This window comes from Miscanthus floridulus, chromosome 19 (genome assembly GCF_019320115.1).
Source record: "Miscanthus floridulus cultivar M001 chromosome 19, ASM1932011v1, whole genome shotgun sequence".
In the NCBI taxonomy this organism is placed as follows: domain Eukaryota; kingdom Viridiplantae; phylum Streptophyta; class Magnoliopsida; order Poales; family Poaceae; genus Miscanthus; species Miscanthus floridulus.
In genome coordinates this window covers 109,779,930-109,799,904 of record NC_089598.1, presented here as the reverse complement: position 1 = coordinate 109,799,904, position 19,975 = coordinate 109,779,930, and the positions used below count along the sequence as shown (strand labels likewise).

At 43.7% G+C, this 19,975-nt stretch overlaps 1 protein-coding gene across 1 annotated transcript; it reads left to right on the top strand.

Annotated features, from left to right (window-relative positions):
• Positions 1 to 14,912: 14,912 nt before the first annotated feature.
• Positions 14,913 to 19,684, top strand: LOC136529560 (MADS-box transcription factor 16-like). The gene is made up of 7 exons (XM_066522635.1): positions 14,913 to 15,345; positions 15,484 to 15,550; positions 15,698 to 15,759; positions 15,938 to 16,037; positions 16,605 to 16,646; positions 18,922 to 18,966; positions 19,093 to 19,684. The coding sequence occupies exons 1-7, from the start codon at positions 15,158 to 15,160 to the stop codon at positions 19,270 to 19,272; spliced, it is 684 nt and encodes a 227-aa protein (XP_066378732.1). The 5' UTR covers positions 14,913 to 15,157; the 3' UTR covers positions 19,273 to 19,684.
• Positions 19,685 to 19,975: the final 291 nt, after the last annotated feature.

The following is a 19,975-nucleotide window of genomic DNA, read 5'->3' as shown; positions in this document are numbered from 1 at the left end:
CTCCGGCCATTGATTCTTAGGACCACAGAGCCACTACTTGAAACAACACTTTGCAAATCCATACACATAAAAGAGGAGACATTAGTACACGCACACATAGAGCTAAATATTTAAACAGATACACTTTCCACTTACTTCGTGTTTGTTCGGACACACAAACTCCAACGTATTCTCAGGATTTATCATAGCTCGATCTTCGTATTCGCACAGAGGAGGTTTCTCGAGTCGTCTAACTATGGCTTGGCGCTTCTCCTTAGCCGTCATTAGCGGGGGTTAGGGGGGGGTGGAACCCACCGCTTGAAGTGCTCATGTGGATGTCTCCCTCTAAACCAATCGTCGAAAAGGAGGTACCTAGGGTCAAACTTGTCTGCATCGTCGATTCACTGAGAGAAAAGGCACCTCTCATGGTCCTACACAACAAGATTCCAACAAAATATTAGTAGCATACTTACACAAATAAAGAAAAAAAAGATAGTGAAAACAATTTCTTACATTAAAATGACTGCATGTGTAGAAGCAATGCGCCGCTGTGTCCGGATGTTTCGATTGAAACACGTGGGCCGAAAAACCATAGTCATAGCTAGGGACAGGGAAGTCAGGAGGGACGGGGGCATCTTTGCTAGACGTGTCGGGGTATAATTCTTGAGGACGACCTTGTTTTCGCCAAAACTCCTCCCGATACATTTCTTGCATCTAACAAAATGGTGAAAGGTCCTAATGGCTAGAGAGGAGGTGAATAGCCTATAAAAATTTCTACAACAACACTTAGCAAATCGGTTAGACAAATATGAGGCAAAGCGAGTGTTGCGCTAGCCTACTAAAAATACAAGCCACCTACCACAATTCTAGTTTCTATAGTTTCTAACCATGCAATGGCTATGTCACTACACTAAGTTAGTGTGCTCTCAAAGGCTAACTAAAGAGCCACACTAACCAAACTAACAAGCTCTCATAGCTAGCTACACTAAAGAGCTTGATAACTAGTTTGCGGTAATATAAAGAGAGTGAGTAAGATGGTTATACCGCTGAGTCGAGGAGTGAACCAATCAATCACAAGAATGAATACCAATGAAGACAAATCACCTTAGAATCAAATGATGACACAATATTTTTTACCGAGGTTCACTTGCTTGCCGGCAAGCTAGTCCTCGTTGTGGCGATTCACTCGCTTGGAGGTTCACGCGCTAATTGGCATCACACGCCAAACCCTCAATAGGGTGCTGCACAACCAACACAAGATGAGGATCACACAAGACACGAGCGATTTATTAGAGTACCTTTTGGCTCTCCACCAAAGAAAGGTCAAGAACCCCTCACAATCACCACGACCAGAGCCGGAGACAATCACCAACCTCCGCTCGATGATCCTCGCTGCTCCAAGCCATCTAGGTGGCGGCAACCACCAAGAGTAACAAGCGAATCCCATAGCGAAACACGAACACCAAGTGCCTCTAGATGCAAACACTCAAGCAATGCACTTGGATTCACTCCCAATCTCACAAAGATGTTGAATCAATGATGGAGATGAGTGGGAGGGCTTTGGCTAAGCTCACAAGTTTCTATGTCAATGCAAATGGCCAAGAGAGTGAGCTAGAGCTGGCCATGGGGCTTAAATAGAAGCCCCCATGAAATAGAGCCATTGTACCACTTCACTGGGCACTGCTCGGGGTGACTGAACGCTCTGGTCAGATCGACCGAACGCACCCTGCCAGCGTCTGATCAACGAATGGCTGCCACATCATCCCTCTCTTCAAATACTAAGCGCTCGATCCCAATGGTCAAGTGAAGACCAGACACAACATAGTGCCACGACCAGACGCAGGACCCTAGCGTCCGGTCACTTCCAGTAAGGTTCCAGCTGCGACCGAATGCGTTAGTTGGATCACGACTGGACATAGGACCCCAGCGTCTGGTCACTTCCAGTAAGCCTCCACTCATGACCGGACGCGTCCGGTCATGCCCGACCAGACTCACCCAGCATCCGATCACTCACTGTCTCCTCTGTGCGCTGCCACGTCAGCAGGACAGGACACACCCTGCCAGCGTTCGGTCAAAGACCGACGCCAACGTCTTCACTACTTCCACTGACCGGATGCTCTGGTCCAGTTGAGACTAGCGTCCGGTGTACTCTATGAAACCCTGTCTTTTCTGTATAGCTCCCAGTGGCACCGTTGGACTATCCGCACTCTACGGGCGGACACTCCACCGGTGAAGTTTCAAACCCTTGTTCCCAAGTGCTAAACACAATGTGTATCACCTTTGTGCATGTGTGTTTGCATATTTTCACATATATTTTCAAGGGTGTTAGCACTCCACTAGATCCTAAATGCATATGGAATGAGTTAGAGCATCTAGTGACACTTTGATAACCGTATTTCGATACGAGTTTCACCCCTCTTAATAGTACGACTATCGATCCTAAATGTGATCACACTCTCTAAGTGTCTCGATCACTAAATCAAAAAGGCTCCTACCATTTATACCTTTGCCTTGAGCCTTTTGCATTTCTTTCTTCTTTTCCAAGTCCAAGCACTTGATCATCACCATGGAATTACCATCATCATGTCATGATCTTCATTTGCTTCACCACTTGAAGTAGTGCTACCGATCTCATAATCACTTTGATAAACTAGGTTAACACTTAGGGTTTCATCAATTCACCAAAACCAAACTAGAACTTTCAATCTCCCCCTTTTTGGTAATTGATGACAACCCTTACACAAAGATATGAATTGAAATTTAATTGAATCCATGTTGCTTGCCCAAGCATATTTACCATGTGTAAAAGGATATGGACAAGTTTCATGAACCCCGTATGGTAGCAATTGCTCCCCCTACATATGTGCTAAGAGTTTGGATTGTAGCTTGCACATATGCTTAGATAGGAAATATAGGAGACAATATCTACCAAATGATGCTAAGGTATAAAAGATGGACCTTTGAAGTATAATACCAATCGGAGTGCACCAATATACCATCCTTAGCACCATTAGCAACTAGACATACACAAAAAGTAGAATACCCCGTGAGATCAACATTAGAAGTAAGGGTCTAGTTTTTATAATGAGAGCATGAGTCTAGTTACTTAACCTATGCATGCTAGTTTTTCATTTCATCATTCTACCCTACAACTAGCATACACCACACAAGTATTGATATTGAAATTTAAAAACTTGTGCCATGCAAGCAAACATATGAAATGCACATTCAAATGCACCATACAAGTTCATGAGCTTGCTCCCCCTACTTGTGTGCTTAAAATTTTAATTGATCCCCTTCCTTTGTCATATCTCTCCCCCTATGTCAAATTCTCCCCCTATCACTTATATCTTTGTCTCTCTCCCCCTTTGTTGTCTTTTCACTATCTTAGTACACTAATATCTTTATTTTTCTCCCCCATAGTACTAATATCTTTGTTTTTCTCTCTCTTTGTCATCAAAGACCACAAAGGTTCAAAATGTAGATAGGTTGAGAGTATCAATGTCAATCAATGGGGCGAGGATCATTTTCCCAAATTTGGTTCAATCTAGAATACTTGCCAAAGATATTTAACTCGGTTTGATCCAAGGACAAGCTTCTTCACACCTCCAAATAAGGGTTATCTTATACCATGCTGAGTTAAACACTTAGAGCTCATTTTCTAGATTAAACACTAGGTTTACAAGCCCACAAACATGCCATATGCTACCACTAGATCAAAATAAGCATAGAAGCAATAGTGGCACCATATAATTATCAAATTCATTTGATTTTCATGAGTGAGCCTATTAAATGTGAAAGATGTCTAGATGCACTAAACATGTCCTTAGCAAGGATGTATGCCATTCCAATCAACTTTTACCTTGGATTTCTCGAAGGAGAGGCATGTCATATAAGTGTGGGGGGGGGGGTTCATCAACACATATTCGAGAAATTCAACATGTTCAACTCATTCCTTAGCTTGCAAAACCTTTTCTCATCTAATGGCTTGGTGAATATATTGGCAAGTTGATCTTTGGTGCCTACACACTCAATACAAATGTCCCCTTTTTGTTGGTGATCTCTTATGAAATGGTGGCGGACATCAATGTGCTTTGTTCTTGCATGTTGAACCGGATTATTGGTCAACTTGATTGCACTCTCATTGTCATATAGCAATAGCACTTTCTTGAACTTGATTCCAAAGTCACTCAAAGTGGCCTTCATCCAAAGTATTTGTGCATAACAACTACCGGCGGATATGTATTCGGCTTCGACGGTTGATAATGCAACACTATTTTGCTTCTTTGATGACCATGAAACAAGTGATCTTCCCAACAATTTACATGCAGTCGCTTAACTGTGGCTAGGTGCTTCTCCTTAGCCGTCATTGGCAGGGGCCACGGGGTTAGGGGGTGGAACCCACCGCTTGAAGTGCTCACGTGGATGTCTCCCTCTAAACCAATGTCGAAAAGGAGGTACCTAGGGTCAAACTTGTCTGCACCATCGATCCATTAAAAGAAAAAGCACCTCTCATGGTCCTACACAGCAAGATTCCAATAAAATATTAGTAGCATACTTACACAAATAAAGATAAAAAGATAGTGGAAATAATTTCTTACATTAAAACGACTGTATGTGTAGAAGCAACGCGCCGCTGTGTCTGGATGTTTCGATTGAAACATGTGGGCCGGGAAACCATAGTCACAGTTAGGGATGGGGAGGTCAGGAGGGACAGGGGCATCTTTGCTAGACACGCCGGGGTATAATTCTCGAGGACGACCCCGTTTTCGCCAAAACTCCTCTCGATACATTTCTTGCATCTAACAAAACAGATGTAATTTAACAAACAAAAATCAAAACATCACAAATTAATGTCAATGAGAACCATAACTATAATACAACCAATTTTATTCTAAGAACCGAAAGCAATTAACATTAAACCCTAAACCTAGGGTTTCTAATGTTATGCACAACAATGAACCCATAACATAACAACATGTGCTGCGGTTATCTAGGTATAATACAAATATTAAAAAATTACATGAAACCCTAAGTAATGACGATTCTTAGGTTGAAAAATCCGACTAATATATATCGAATCGATGCGAAAAAAACTAGAAGGGGAGCGAGGATACCTTGCTCTTGAAGATCTACGGATCAAATCAAAGTTTTCAAGGTCCAATATGCCGATTCGTGAGGTAGGTCGAATTGGGGAGAGAAAAAACCCGAGAGGGAGGAGAAACAAGAGGAAGAAGGCTCAGAAGGAAGGTTGGGCCGGGGTTAAAACACCACCTCGCCGCCAAGATCTATGGCGCTGAGCTCGGCGCCAGAAACTATGGCGCCAAGCTTGGCGCCGAGCTCGGTGCCAGGGTTACTGGCGCCGAGTAGCCTGTAATGTCACCGCCACGTCTGCTTCGAGCCTAAGAGCTCGGCACCAGCAACGATGGCGCCGAGCTAAGGGTTTAGATTTTGAAATCTTACCTCTAGGGGCATATTTGTGATTTTTTTATAAAAAAGGACTAAAAAATAAAAAATTCGGTCTCTAGCACCCCTCTTCTCCCGTTGACATGACAGGGGGGCAACAGCTTGCCCCTGACAGCGCTCCTTGTGGTTGTCGCCATCCACTACTACAACCTTGTTGTTGTAGCTCCTATGGTAGTAGCAGTCTCAAGGATGCCATCGAGGATGGTGTACATGAACTAGAGGAGCTCATATCAACGACGTCTTGAACCACAAAGACAACGATAGCCATCATAAAGTAAGTGGGTCCTGCAAGCTGCATGGAGCTAGGGTGAGGTCTCGCGTTGCCATTGGGAGTGAGTGGATCTACCTTTGCTGCTAATGTTGACCCGTGCCGCCACCCAATCCACCTATGGGTGGTGGGCGGTTAGAGGCTGCACACATAGAGAGGGAGAGAGACGAGAGCAGGGAGAATGATGGTGCAGCGGTAAGAACCCTATGTGTTGTTTATATATGTGGTCCATTGATTAGGTAGCTGGGCTACTAGAAATGGACTCTATTTTCATAGGTGTGAGTATATTGACAAAGATGGTTGTTTTTGGAGTGCCTTCGTAAATTGACTGGCTAGCTCTAAAGTTCACTAGGTTTTTTCAAAGAGAATTTGACTTATCTCTATAAATAACTGTGTATCCTAAAATTAATTTAGGAGCGTCTAATATAGATCACCAACAAATATATAACATTTTCATAAAAATAGTACTAGTTTCATTTTTCTGAATTAAAATAAAGTAGTTTTGATTTTTGAAATTAAACTATATATTTTTATTGTTAGAAAATAGGAAGCCAACTTTCAAATCAGCTAAACCAGCTAGACGACTAAATCTACCTAATTTCAACCGTTGGAGGACGTCCTGTATCTGGTTTCGTAGTTTAGAGATTGAAAATTAAACTTCCGTACAAAATGGATTGTTAGAGGTTAAGAAAATGGACTTTAGCCTACAGAATTGTTGGTAAGTTGCCAGTACCACAGTGGCATGAAGCGCATGCATGCACGCAAACATTTGAAGTGCCTTTGACCAAAAATATGTATGCATTTTTTCCCATCCAACAATTCATTCTCACCTGCAGCTTGAAGTCATGAAAGATAGAAAGAGCACAATACACTGTCCACTGGGTATTATATTGGGGGTAGACCAAAGAAAGCAAGGGCCGGGAATAAAATAAAATAAAGAAAAAAAGCAATAAATTGGATAAAAGGCAAGTTGGTCGTCCTCTTCTCTGTAGTCAGTGCAATGACATGTCACTTACAAAGCACCAGAAATGGCAGCATGAGCGCAATAACTCATGCCTGGAACTGAAAGTCGCACGAAGGATTTCCTCTTCTACTCAAGAGGCGCATGATTGACCGAGCCACTGCAGAGCACAGCAGCAGCCAGGAAGAAGAAGCCATCTCGCTCACTCTCGTCCTGTCCGATCAGAACGGGAGTTACGCGTACAGGTCGCGTAAAGGGCAGGCCGACAGCCATTTCCAAGCTTGCAAGCTTGTGATTAATTCCCGCCCATGGTTAGGTTACCGTGGTTTTCCGCTGATACCGATCAGAAAGCATTTAGATGGAGGTGAGGTGACTAGTCATGTGAGCAACTACAGCCTAGGAGTGGTTAGCTGTGTAGCTGCTGTTCCTTTACTCTTTTCTGCTAGATGGATAGTGGGAGTTCCTCGGTTGTACGCTTAGGTAGCGTTTGGTTGGGAGACAAGGTGGGGTGGGATGGTTCTGTCTCTGGTTTATGGGACGGGACGAGTTCATTTTCTATTTGGTTAAGAAAGGATGGAATCAACCCGTTTTCTGTTTGGTTCAGAGACATCAAAAGTAGGATGAGCCACTGACAGGTGGGGTCTACTCGTCAGTTTTTTTTTCTTTTTCCTCACCATCGCCAGCTGCCTTATCTATTTCGCCCTCCCCAACAGTGAACTCGCGCACCCCGCATCCTCAGCCGCAAGCGCTGCCGCGCGCCGCCCATCCTCCACCAGTGAGCGCGGCCACACGACGCCCCGTGCCTCGTCTCGCTCCCGCACCCAGGAATCGGCCGGAGCGCCATCTCGGCGGCTCACCGGTGTGACGACGACCTGTGGTAGTGATAGGTAGAAGGAGGAGGGGCAAGCGGCGCATCTCGGCGGCTCACCGGTGCGGCGGGGCCGGAGGCGGAGCCCGCACGCACGGCGGAGGTCGTCGGGGCCTGGGGCGGAGCCTGCGCGCTCGTTGGCGGCCGGGTCGGGGTGGAGCCCATGCTTCTTCCTCGACTCCGGTGAGTCCCTGCTTCTTCCTTCTTCCTCAACTGCGGCAAGCCCCCGCTCCTCATCTCGTTCTTCTCACACACACGTGCGGGCCATGCAGCACTCGTCCCACGAGGACCGTCCCCGTCTGCTCTTTTTTGAGGGGCGAACCATGCCCGGATCTTCAGCGAATATTCGCTCGTGGGACGTCCTCGTCCCCGCTTACCTCGGATCCAAACAGCCCTCGTCCCGGGGCCGTCCCATCCTATCCCTCCTTGTCCTAGCATCCAAACACTACCTTAAGGTCGATCCATATGCATCTTGCTTCGGTCCTTCGAACGTTGAGAGAACGTAGCTAGCTACTTCTTGTTTGTCCCTTAAACTCACATGTTCGTAAATGACATAGAAATGTGCTTTTTTATATAGAAGATGAGTTATTTTAAGGTAAGCAGAGTATTACTAGTATTAATTAGTCAAGTCAAGTTGGTGGAGTTAGGGCTAGGAAGAGAATGCACCTCAAGTGCTTGATGATCCATCTAGCTAAGTGTGGGAGAATACAACCAAAGGCTTAATTAGTCGCCTCAAGTCCAATAATGTTTGTTTGAGCTTTTGCTTTTGGGAAAAAGTGGTGTTGGATTGTGGATTTGGAGAAACTGGTTCTAAAGTATGGCTTTGGAAAGCTAATCGTGGAGAGTGTGGCTTCATTCAGGCAAAACTGATGATAATTCTGTGTTATACCTTTTGAAAAGTCAATTCTGGATTGCCTTGTGACCTCGGATATATACGATCTCTTGAAAAAACAACTCCAAACTTCCTTACACTGTTTTTTTTAATGCAGAGTTGTGGAATCTTAGTTTCTTCTAAGGCACACTCTAGAACCAGCTTTTCCAAAGCAATGAATCAGGGGACGATGTATGAACTCAAACTATGTGTTCGGTACACATCTTTGTTCGGCAGCAACAACTTTAACCAAAGCGACTTAATAGTGAAGTCTAAATTCATTTGTAATGCATGTAAAGTGCTCCAGACCTTGTTTGGTGTTAGTAAATAATGCAAATCAAGATTGATCACGAGACACAGATTTTTACGTGGAAAACCCTTGCGGGAAAAAACCACGGACGCCAACCAGCGATCTTCACTATATGGAGAGAGTTTACAGAACGCAGGGAATACAATGAGTCGTCAGCTCTTCCCGTGTGGCTTACAAGATGTATTTAAATAGGACGGATTGACTGCAGTCAAATACGGAAACAAATCCGCTAATAAACATGACCAAACCGTGGGCCCTCCAGGCGTCCCCACAAGACCAACGTTATAATTCGGATCATATTCCAACAAACTCCACCTTGAGACGAATTCCATCTTGTAGCAAATGAAGTATCAATCAATCAACTCACTTCAATAATAAACAGTCACCGGCGCCAAAAAAAATCACTAGGACTTAATTTGTAATGCCAACTAAGCTTGAGCATAGCCCAAACTTAGCTCCAGGAACTGGCTTTATCAACATATCAGCAGGATTATCATGAGTACTTATCTTGCACACCTTAACATCACCTTCAGCAATAACACCTCGAATGAAGTGATACCTCACATCAATATGCTTTGTTCTTTCATGAAACATCTGATCCTTGGTCAGACAAATAGCACTCTGGCTATCACAATGAATAGTAGTGCAAGAAGTAACCCCGCAAAGTTCAGAGTATAAACCTCTCAACCAAATAGCTTCTTTACAAGCTTCAGAAATAGCCATATATTCAGCTTCTGTAGTAGACAGAGCAACAGTGGACTGCAAACATGCTTTCCAGCTAACAGCACAACCACCAATGGTGAAAACATAACCTGTGAGAGATCTCCTCTTATCCAAATCACCAGCAAAATCAGAATCAACATAACCAACAAGTCCATCTCTAGATTTCCCAAACTGCAAACAGGCATTAGAAGTACCTCGCAAATATCTGAAAATCCATTGAACAGCCCTTCAATGCTCCTTACTAGGATTAGCCATGAATCTACTGACAACACTCAATGCATGAGATAAATCAGGATGAGAACAAACCATGGCATACATAAGAGAACCATCTGCACTGGAATATGGAACTCTAGACATGTACTCAATATCTTTATCTGACTCTGGACATAAATTTGATGATAATCTGAAATGTGCAGCTAATGGAGTACTCACTAGTTTTGCATTATACATATTGAAACGACGAAGAACCTTTTCAATATAACCTCGCTGACTGAGGTATAATTTACCAGATTTTCTATCTCTAGTAATTTCCATACCAAGAATTTTCTTAGCTGCACCCAAGTCCTTCATCTCAAATTCTTTACTCAATTGTGCCTTTAATTTAGCTATTTCTGATTTATCTTTAGCAACAATCAACATATCATCAACGTAAAGAAGCAAATAAATAGCTGAGCCATTAACAATCTTCAAATAAACACAGCTATCATAATCTGACCGCTTAAAACCATGAGAGAGCATAAATGTGTCAAACCTCTTGTACCATTGCCTAGGAGATTGCTTCAAACCATAAAGAGACTTCTTTAGTTTACACACAAGGTTTTCTTTTCCAGGAATAACAAAACCTTCAGGTTGGTTCATATAAATGTCTTCTTCCAACTCCCCATGTAAGAATGCAGTTTTAACATCAAGTTGCTCAAGTTCATAATCATGCATGGCAACAATACTAAGCAAAGTACGAATAGAACTATGCTTAACAACTGGGGAAAAGACATCATTATAATCAATACCTGGAATCTGGCTATAGCCCTTAGCAACCAACCTCGCTTTATACCTTGCTGGCTCACTAGGAGAAAGACCCTCCTTTCTTTTATAAATCCAGTTGCCACGGACAGGCTTTTTGTTCTTGGGCAATTTCACTAAATCCCAAGTACCATTCTTTTCAAGTGACTCCATCTCATCTTGCATAGCGGTCATCCAATTGTTGCAATTAGCAGAAGTAATAGCCTCAGAATAATTAGAAGGTTCTGAATTACCTTCAATCTCTTCTGCAACACTCATAGCATAAGCAACATTGCATTCTTCAATATACCTTTTAACAGGCTTTGGCTGCCTTCTGGACCTATCAGCAGCAATAGAACGTTGTGGAGACTGCACAACTGGAGAAGAATGCTCAGCAATAGAAGAATCATCAACAATTGGAGAAATTTCAGCAATCGGTGCATCTTGGACAATAGCATTATCAACATCTGGTGAATCAATTAAGTGCTCTACCTGCACACTTATTTTCTCCCCCTCAATAGGAGCATCAACAGAAAGATTGTCAACAAACATAACAGTTTCATTAAAGATAACATTCCTGCTAAGCATAACCTTCTGAGTCTGGGGATTCCACAATTTATAACCTTTAACACCAGATTGATAACCAATAAAAATGCATTTAACAGCTCTAGGCTCCAATTTACCATTATCAACGTGAGCATAAGCAGTACAACCAAAAACTCTCAATTGTGAATAATCAGCTGGAGAACCATACCATACCTCAATTGGAGTTTTCTTATCAAGAGGAATAGAGGGTGAACGGTTAATAAGATAGCAAGCAGTGGAAGCGGCTTCAGCCCAAAAACGTCTATTTAAGCCAGCATTAGACAACATGCAACGGGCCCTGGAGATGATAGTTCTGTTCATACGCTCAGCTACACCATTCTGTTGAGGCGTATAAGGAATAGTGTAGTGCCTAACAATGCCTTGAGACTTGCAATATGTATTAAACTCATTAGAACAGAATTCCATCCCATTATCAGTGCGAAGCTTTTTAACCTTCTTTTCAGTTTGATTTCCAATCATAATCTTCCACTCTTTAAATGCTAAAAATGCTTCTGATTTATGCTTCAAGAAATAAGGCCATACCTTATGAGAATAATCATCAATGATTGTCAACATATAACGAGAACCACCAAAAGAAAGCTTGCGAGACGGTCCCCATAAATCAGAATGCACATAATCAAGAATACCTTTACTTTTATGTGTAGAGATATTAAATGACACCCTCTTGTGTTTGCCAAACACACAATGCTCACAAAACTTCAACTTACTGATGCTATGATCATCAAGAAGTCCTCTCTTGCACAATTCATGCAAGCCTTGCTCACTCATATGTCCAAGACGCTTATGCCAAAGATCAGTAGCATCAGAATTAGATGATGAATTGGAAATTACAGTGGCATCACCTGTAATTGTAGTACCACGAAGACGGTACAAATTTGGAGATTTCAATTCACCTTTCATAACAATAAGAGAACCTTTTGACACCTTTAAAACTCCATCTCCACCGGAGTACTTGTACCCTTTAGCATCAAGAGTACTGAGAGAAATAAGATTCTTGCTCATGCTTGGAATATGCTTAACGTCAGCCAAAGTTCTGACAATGCCATCATGCATCTTAATCTGAATGGATCCAATACCAACAATATCAAGTGGACTGTCATCACCCAATCTAACAGAACCTCCACCTTGGAGTGAATCATAGGTCACAAACCAATCTCTATTAGAGCATATATGAAAAGAAGCAGCGGAATCAAGAATCCATTCATCATCACTATTAGCACATCCAGCAAAAGCAACAAGCGAATCACCATCGGAATAATCTGCCTTAGAAGCAGCAACAGAAGCATTACCTTCATCATTGGGTTTACCTTTCTCTCTATATGTGCCAGTTCTCTTCTCTTTATTCTTCAATTTCAAACAATCCTCGATAAAGTGATTATCCTTCTTGCAATACTTGCAGAATTTATCACCTCTACCTCGAGACTTTGATCGGCCTTTGTAACGATTAGAACTTTTGCCTCTATTGCCATTATTTGATTTATTTTCTGTCCTCCCACGAATAGACAACGCTTCTCCTTTGGAAGTAGAACCTTCAGAAGACACCATCAATTTCATCTTTTCCTTAGCATGCAACGCCTCACAAACCTCATCAAGAGTTAGTGTATCATGACTATATAATAAAGTATCTCTAAAGTTTGAAAATGAACAAGGCAAAGAGCACAAAAGAATGAGAGCCAAATCCTCATCATCATAATCTACCTCCATAGACTGTAGATCAGAAACGATCTCCTTGAAGACCGAAAGATGGTTAATCACTGAACCACCCTCTTGCAACTTGTGCGTATATAACTTCATCTTCAAATGCATCTTGCTTGTCAAATCCTTAGACATGCAAACTGACTCTAATTTGAGCCATAAAGCAGCTGCAGTGTTCTCCTGCAAACAATCTTGCAAAATATTATTTGAAAGATGAAGCTGAATTTGAGTCAAGGCCTTACGATCTTTTCTTTTTTCCTCAGCGGTCCAAGACTTTGAATCTTTGTTACCAAATTTATCAAGAGCATCATCAACTTCAGCCTGCGTAAGAACAACCCGCATTTTGACTTGCCATAGAGCGAACCTTGTGTCGCGATCCAGTTGAGGAATATCATACTTGATTGAAGACATGGTGGGAAATAAAAAAATAACCAGAAGAATAGTAATCTGTAGAAATTTAGGTGTAACCCTAGCAATAACCTGCAGCTTGGTACACTAGTTGTGTACAAATAGCAAAGAACTGCCAAAGAAAATCTCCTGGTTCGATTCACTTGTGCACGTAGCAGAAGACACCAACTTTTTCACTTCAAGAGACAACCGGCCAACAGCAACCAAATCTGATTTTGATTACCTTGATCCTCGTGCTCTGATTTGATCTTCGGAACAGCACCAATCCTCTACCTGGGAACAACAGCGCACACGCTAGCGAATAGAAGTAGCAGACCTACAGATCGGCACCTCCTGGCAACTCGGCGACACGTCCACACACCAACAGATCAGATCAGGACTGCCTTTTTGTTCTTGTACGCAGCGGACAGCAGTAGCCTTTTGGATGGAAATTTCACGAGGAGTCGGACTCTGATCCAGAACCCAGAACTCCGGCTTGGACGCGTGAGTCGCCGACTGATGGGAGGGAAGCAAATCGCGGATGGATTCCGAGACGACGCGACGACGGCCGCGGGATGAACAGGGAATAAAACCCTAGTTTTTTTTCAATCTCGTGTCTGTCTCTGGTACCACTTGTTAGTAAATAATGCAAATCAAGATTGAACACGAGACACAGATTTTTACGTGGAAAACCCCTGCGGAAAAAAACCACGGGCGCCAACCAGCGATCTTCACTATATGGAGAGAGTTTACAGAACGCAGGGAATACAATGAGTCGTCAGCTCTTCCCGTGCGGCTTACCAGATGTATTTAAATAGGACGGACTGACTGCAGTCAAATACGGAAACAAATCCGCTAATAAACATGACCAAACCGTGGGCCCTCCAGGCGTCCCCACAAGACCAACGTTATAATTCGGATCATATTCCAACATTTGGAACAAACATAATTAAATGAAACATGTAAATCTAATTTCGTTTCATTAAATCCACTATAAAATATATCTTGATAGCTAGCGCACTATATTACTTGATTGATGACAACAATTATTCATATATTTCTTCTATATACAAACTTGATTGAAAATCGGGAAATTTGGCTCAAGCCCAAAACTACAGCAACGTGCAATTTTAGAATGCATGGAAATTGCAAATCAGGAGGCAATATAATGATGGGCCAATAATGGTTGTGTAGAGTGAGCGGGCCGGTGACGTGACGACGCTAGGTAACGAACACTATTTTTCTCTCACAACAAATCAACTAACAATGCTTCCGGCCATAAGCGAGGGCATTTTGCTTTGCTTTCACTCGAGAGTCCAGAGTTCGGAGCTGAGACTCCAGTGCCAAGGGGTGCATCGGAAGAAAAGAGAAAGGAAGAGCCGAAGAAGAGGATCCGGAAGCCAAAACCGTGCTAACCGTTGTGCCAAAAGCCGCCACGGCAGACCGACCGACCGACCGACCACGACCAGACCGACGGATGCATGGCACGGTGGATTGGATCCCGCCGGCCGGCCGGCCGGCGCGCGCTTACACCCACGCCGCGTCAGATCACGGGGGGCAGGGCGGCAGGCAGGCAGAGGCAGCGATGGCCGGGGCGGGCGCGGGCAGTGCACGGCACCACACGGCACGGGCGGGCGGGCACGGTACCCCACGCCTTTCACGGATCCGGTAGCTGTCTCCGTCCACGCCGCGCACCGCACCTCGTCCTCTCCACCCCGAAATGCACACGCACACGCCTTGTCCTTCCATCCTTGGCACCACCGCCCGCCCTCCTCCTCCTCCTTATTACCACCAGCAGCGGCTGTTGTGCGGCTGCTCAGCCTCGCTCCCTCCTACAGGACCACCCCATTTCGTCGTCGTCTTCTTCTTCCTGCTTCTCCCCCCATCCACCGCTCCGTCCGTCTCGATCTCCCTGCCGGCGCGGCCGGGATCCGCAGCCTGAGACGACGGTGGAGCGCGGCGGCGAGCAGCAGCAGCCGGCGGCGGAGGAGGATCCGCGCCGCCGTCCCGACACGCCACCGACGATGGGGCGCGGCAAGATCGAGATCAAGCGGATCGAGAACGCCACCAACCGGCAGGTGACCTACTCCAAGCGCCGCACGGGGATCATGAAGAAGGCGCGCGAGCTCACCGTGCTCTGCGACGCCCAGGTCGTCATCATCATGTTCTCCTCCACCGGCAAGTACCACGAGTTCTGCAGCCCCGGGACCGAGTCAGTACTTCTTGCTTGCTTCCTCCTCTTCCATGCATCTTCAACTCACTCGTGTCCGGCCATCTCCTGCTTTTGCTTGATTGCTCGATCCCGTGTCGGTGGCTGATTTCCATGTTCTTGGCTGGTGATTGCCCGCAGCATCAAGACCATCTTTGACCGATACCAGCAGGCCATCGGGACCAGCCTATGGAACGAGCAGTATGAGGTCAGTCATCTCTTTTGTTTCACTCAAGCGAACCACTCGCTCGCTGCTTTACTCTTCACATGTCCGTCCATGAGATGATGAGATCTAAAGTTCTGAGCAATTTCCATGCTTTTTTTTGTTTAAATCTCTCACTATATGTCTCTGCAGAATATGCAGCGGACGCTGAGCCATCTCAAGGACATCAATCGCAACCTGCGCACAGAGATTAGGTCATCAGCATAACCACTTTAATTTCCTCTTCCTGCTTCTTCCTCTCTTCGATCGGTTTATTTATTTATTTATTCCTCATGTGGATTTCTCAGCAGGATATTTCATACATGAGGGATTAGTCCTCGGGTTTACATTAATTAACTCCGACGCTTTCTGATTTGTGTGTTCATCAATCAGGCAAAGGATGGGCGAGGATCTGGACACTCTGGAGTTTAACGAGTTGCGGGGACTTGAGCAAAATGTTGATGCGGCTCTCAAGGAGGTTCGCCATAGGAAGGCACGTACAAACCCTAATCACTTGCTTCAGCTCCTAGCTAGTTAGTTAGCTAGCTAGATCTGCAGACTGATGCGCTCTTCAGATCTGTCCATATTTCATGCTCCTTGCTGGTAGATCTTTGTGCATGTTTCCTGATTTGGTTTTGAATCTTATTTTCTCACTATTACATAGATCTCTCTGGCGTGTTTGTTAATTTGTTCGCGGGTGTTTTCTTGTGCTTGTGAAGTTAAAAAAAGAAGAAGATTTAGGATACTTTACTGGGAGAGATAGATGCATCTCTTGTACACTAATTCAGTTTCAGCGTTCGATGCATCCAAACACTGTCAGTTTTGTTTTTACCTCAGACAACAACATTTAATTTTGCTTCGATATTTCTTTTAGCCTACTACAAGAATTAATTCTTGTTCTCAAAAGAAAAGGTGACATCGGATAGAGAATTGTTGCTTCTAATTTTTAAGATCTTGAATAATTTCATCTCATGTCCTTGTTTTCTCATTTTCTCAAAAGAAAAGGTGGGATCGGATAGAGAATTCTTTTGCTGATCCTTTTCTCATTTGATTTTTTCAGTATCATGTGATCACCACACAGACTGAAACCTACAAGAAAAAGGTAAGAAAACCAAGCATTATCTGTTTACTAATACATTGCACAAAGATTGTCTCAGGTCAATTGGGTGATTATGAAGGCTAGCTGCCCCCAATTTGTCAAGAAATATATTTATCTGCACCTATACCTAGCAGATCTCCTCCTCCTTTAGTCCTTTGCCGTCACTTGTGACCGTTTTCTTAATTTGGTCTAGTGGACATGCCAATATTTGCAAAAACAGGCCTATCTGCTGATCATAGTTTTATAATCATCAATTTCTCCCTTTTCAGGCTATCTAGATTTCTTTTATCTTATCTAAGTATGTCTTCTTTAAAATAAATTATTTGCAGCTTCAATAAGATATAAATAAACTTGCTTCCTTCTAATACAATGATACGCACACTCGTGCATATTCAAAAAAAAAAAGATATAAATAACTGATAAACAAATCTCTCCCTGTCAATACCCGCATCTACTTAAATCTACCAACAAAACCGAGCTGACATGCATGGAGCCACGTCCATCCTCAAATCTTTGTACTTGCACATTTGACTCTTCAAGCAACCACATCCATCTTCAAATCTTGTACTTGCACGTTTGACTCTTCAAGTAGTGATGAAGCAAATATCTGACAGACACCGCCACGCCTCAAGCTGAAACCTGCAAGCTATTGTCCAGTGTACAATAGCATGCATGTCTGTGCATTTCCACACTCAACTCCTCCATGTCAATCTGAGGCTCTACTGAAAGTAGCTCCACGTTGTAGAACTGCTAGATCTTGGTCCATCTCATGTGCTCGCATGCACGCACTCATACACATTGTATGCAATGCTGTATTCAATCAGTAGGCGCATTGGTCTCTGTCTAGAAGCTAGGATGAATTGAGCACGAGCAAGGACACTAGTGTTGGATCGGAGCATGCATCCATTGATCCATACGCATGCGTCTGCATGCATGTCGAGATCTCTCTCGTTAAGCCTGCTAGCTAGCTAAGACTGACGCCCACAGATCGTGCTTATTCGGTCCCCCTGCTATCTGGGAGTAGCATGTTAAGCACTGATTTTTATGATATTGCACCATGGCGTGATACACCCACAGATAAGGACCAAAGTGTAGGCTTTATGATTTGCAGAAGTATGGAAATGGAACTCATTAGTATGGAAGTACTTTGGCTTGATTGTTACTGAATGTAGCCTGTCAATACGTACACAGCCATATACTGTGTATATTGACTGAAACATTGCATCCAGCTCATCTCCAAATCACCCAAATATTTCTCTCTCTGGCACCTCACCCCCACCATGTGAAGGACACATATGTTGTCCATGAGATGCAAATAGCTAGCTCACCCTTTCTTTGAGCTATGAGTTGCATAGTATGCCTGTTCTCCCACTCCCACATCATAAATATAGTATAGACATGTATACATTGCAGTTATGTTCGTTGAAAAACAAAATGCAGTTAGAATAACTATTGCCACAGTACAAACAATTGATTTTTTTCTAGAGTTTTCTTCGACGAAAGGAAGCATTTCTGTTTCTTTTGTACAGAAACTCCAATGGGGAATCAAACTTATTATCAAACAAGCACCTAGAATTCTTCTGATGCTTCGGAGGAGGCCTCATTTTGTCAGATCAGCTCATTACAGTTCAAGTTGAATAGTGTTTTCCCTAGAGCATGTCCATATGGTGTCATATGGCTGACATGAAGACTATATATTATATATACAACATTTGTTATCTTCTCCTCTTCTGTTTGTAGTGTAATGCATTTGACTTTTCCTGTTGCTATATACTCCTTAATGGGACTGGCTAGTCACCACTCACCAGCAGGCAAATATGAGTATATGACCACCAAGGCACCAACACATATACATGACCATGTATATAGTTGTACCACACTAGGTAGAAATGCTGCACGAAAACATAAATGGCTGGTGTTTAGAAGCATACTCAAGGTAGAAGCATAGTCACCGAGCAAACAAAGAGGACCATGTTTAAGCTATTCCTATGAACTGAGCTAGCTTCATATATCCCAGCAAATGACATTGCTAGACGATGGTTGCTTCTTCCTAGAAACTGCAAAGAAGGGAGGCAGTATTTTCGACTTTCTTTAGGTCTATTCATTACTCTCTTTGTCCCTGAATATAATTAGTCAAAAAATTTAAGTTTCATCGAATTGTATATAAAAAAGACTAATATTTGTGACATAAAATTAGTCCCTGTAATATTTTTTAAAGTTTTCGAATTGTATAGACCTTGCAATGTTGCTGAATTACACTGCTCGTGCATACATGCAGGTGAAGCACTCGTATGAGGCGTACAAGAACCTGCAGCAGGAGCTGGTGCGTGATCATTACAGTACACTAATAAATCTCAGCCAGCGCTGGTAGATGTGTCTATTAATTAATTTATTTACTTACTGATCATGCATCTAATCACTCCATTACTGGACACGTGCGTGCGTGCAGGGTATGCGCGAGGACCCGGCGTTCGGGTTCGTGGACAACACGGGCGCCGGCGGCTGGGACGGCGCGGCGGCGGCGGCGCTGGGCGGTGGCGCGCCCGACATGTACGCCTTCCGCGTGGTGCCCAGCCAGCCCAACCTGCACGGCATGGCCTACGGCTCCCACGACCTCCGCCTTGGCTAGCATCCATCACCAGCCAGCGCTGCCTGCTGCTACCTATATAACCTGCATTGCCGCCGCCATGGGTGCTGCTCCGGCCTCCACGAGAGCACGTACTGCATGCACGCCAATGCAAGTTATTACTAGTTCATGCATCACCAAGCAAGCAGCAATATATATAATGCATGCAACCGAGGTATTGTAATAATAACGAATAAGAATTGCTGCAAGCCCAATGCTGCGGATGATGAACGGCTTATTTACCGCGCGCTTGTTTGGTGATAGCATGCGTAGTCGTCCCTGTGGCTCTAATCTAATAGACATGTATATGTTGGTCCTGTTCATCTGCATGCATGTCGTTTGTGATTGTATTGTTTGTGTGTGTTCGACAAAAATGGTTGTCGTACTTTATTATGATCGTGTGGCATTATATCTATATTGTTGACTCTACTCCTATGTGAGGCTTCATTATCACTGTTCATCCAACAATACATGCTGATGGTTCGATTTTTTTTTTTTTTTGGTTTGATACTTCCAAAATAAAGAAGAAGAGGCATCGATCCTCACAAGACAGATACGGCCCACGAGTGGATTTCTCATGGGCAAAGCATCGTGCGGCCCATCGTGGCCTGTTCCGGAACGTAGGCCCAACGGTGGTCGTTGGTTGGGGATTTATTTTTGGGCATAATTGGATACTAAATGGGCCTAAAGCCCTAATACATACCAC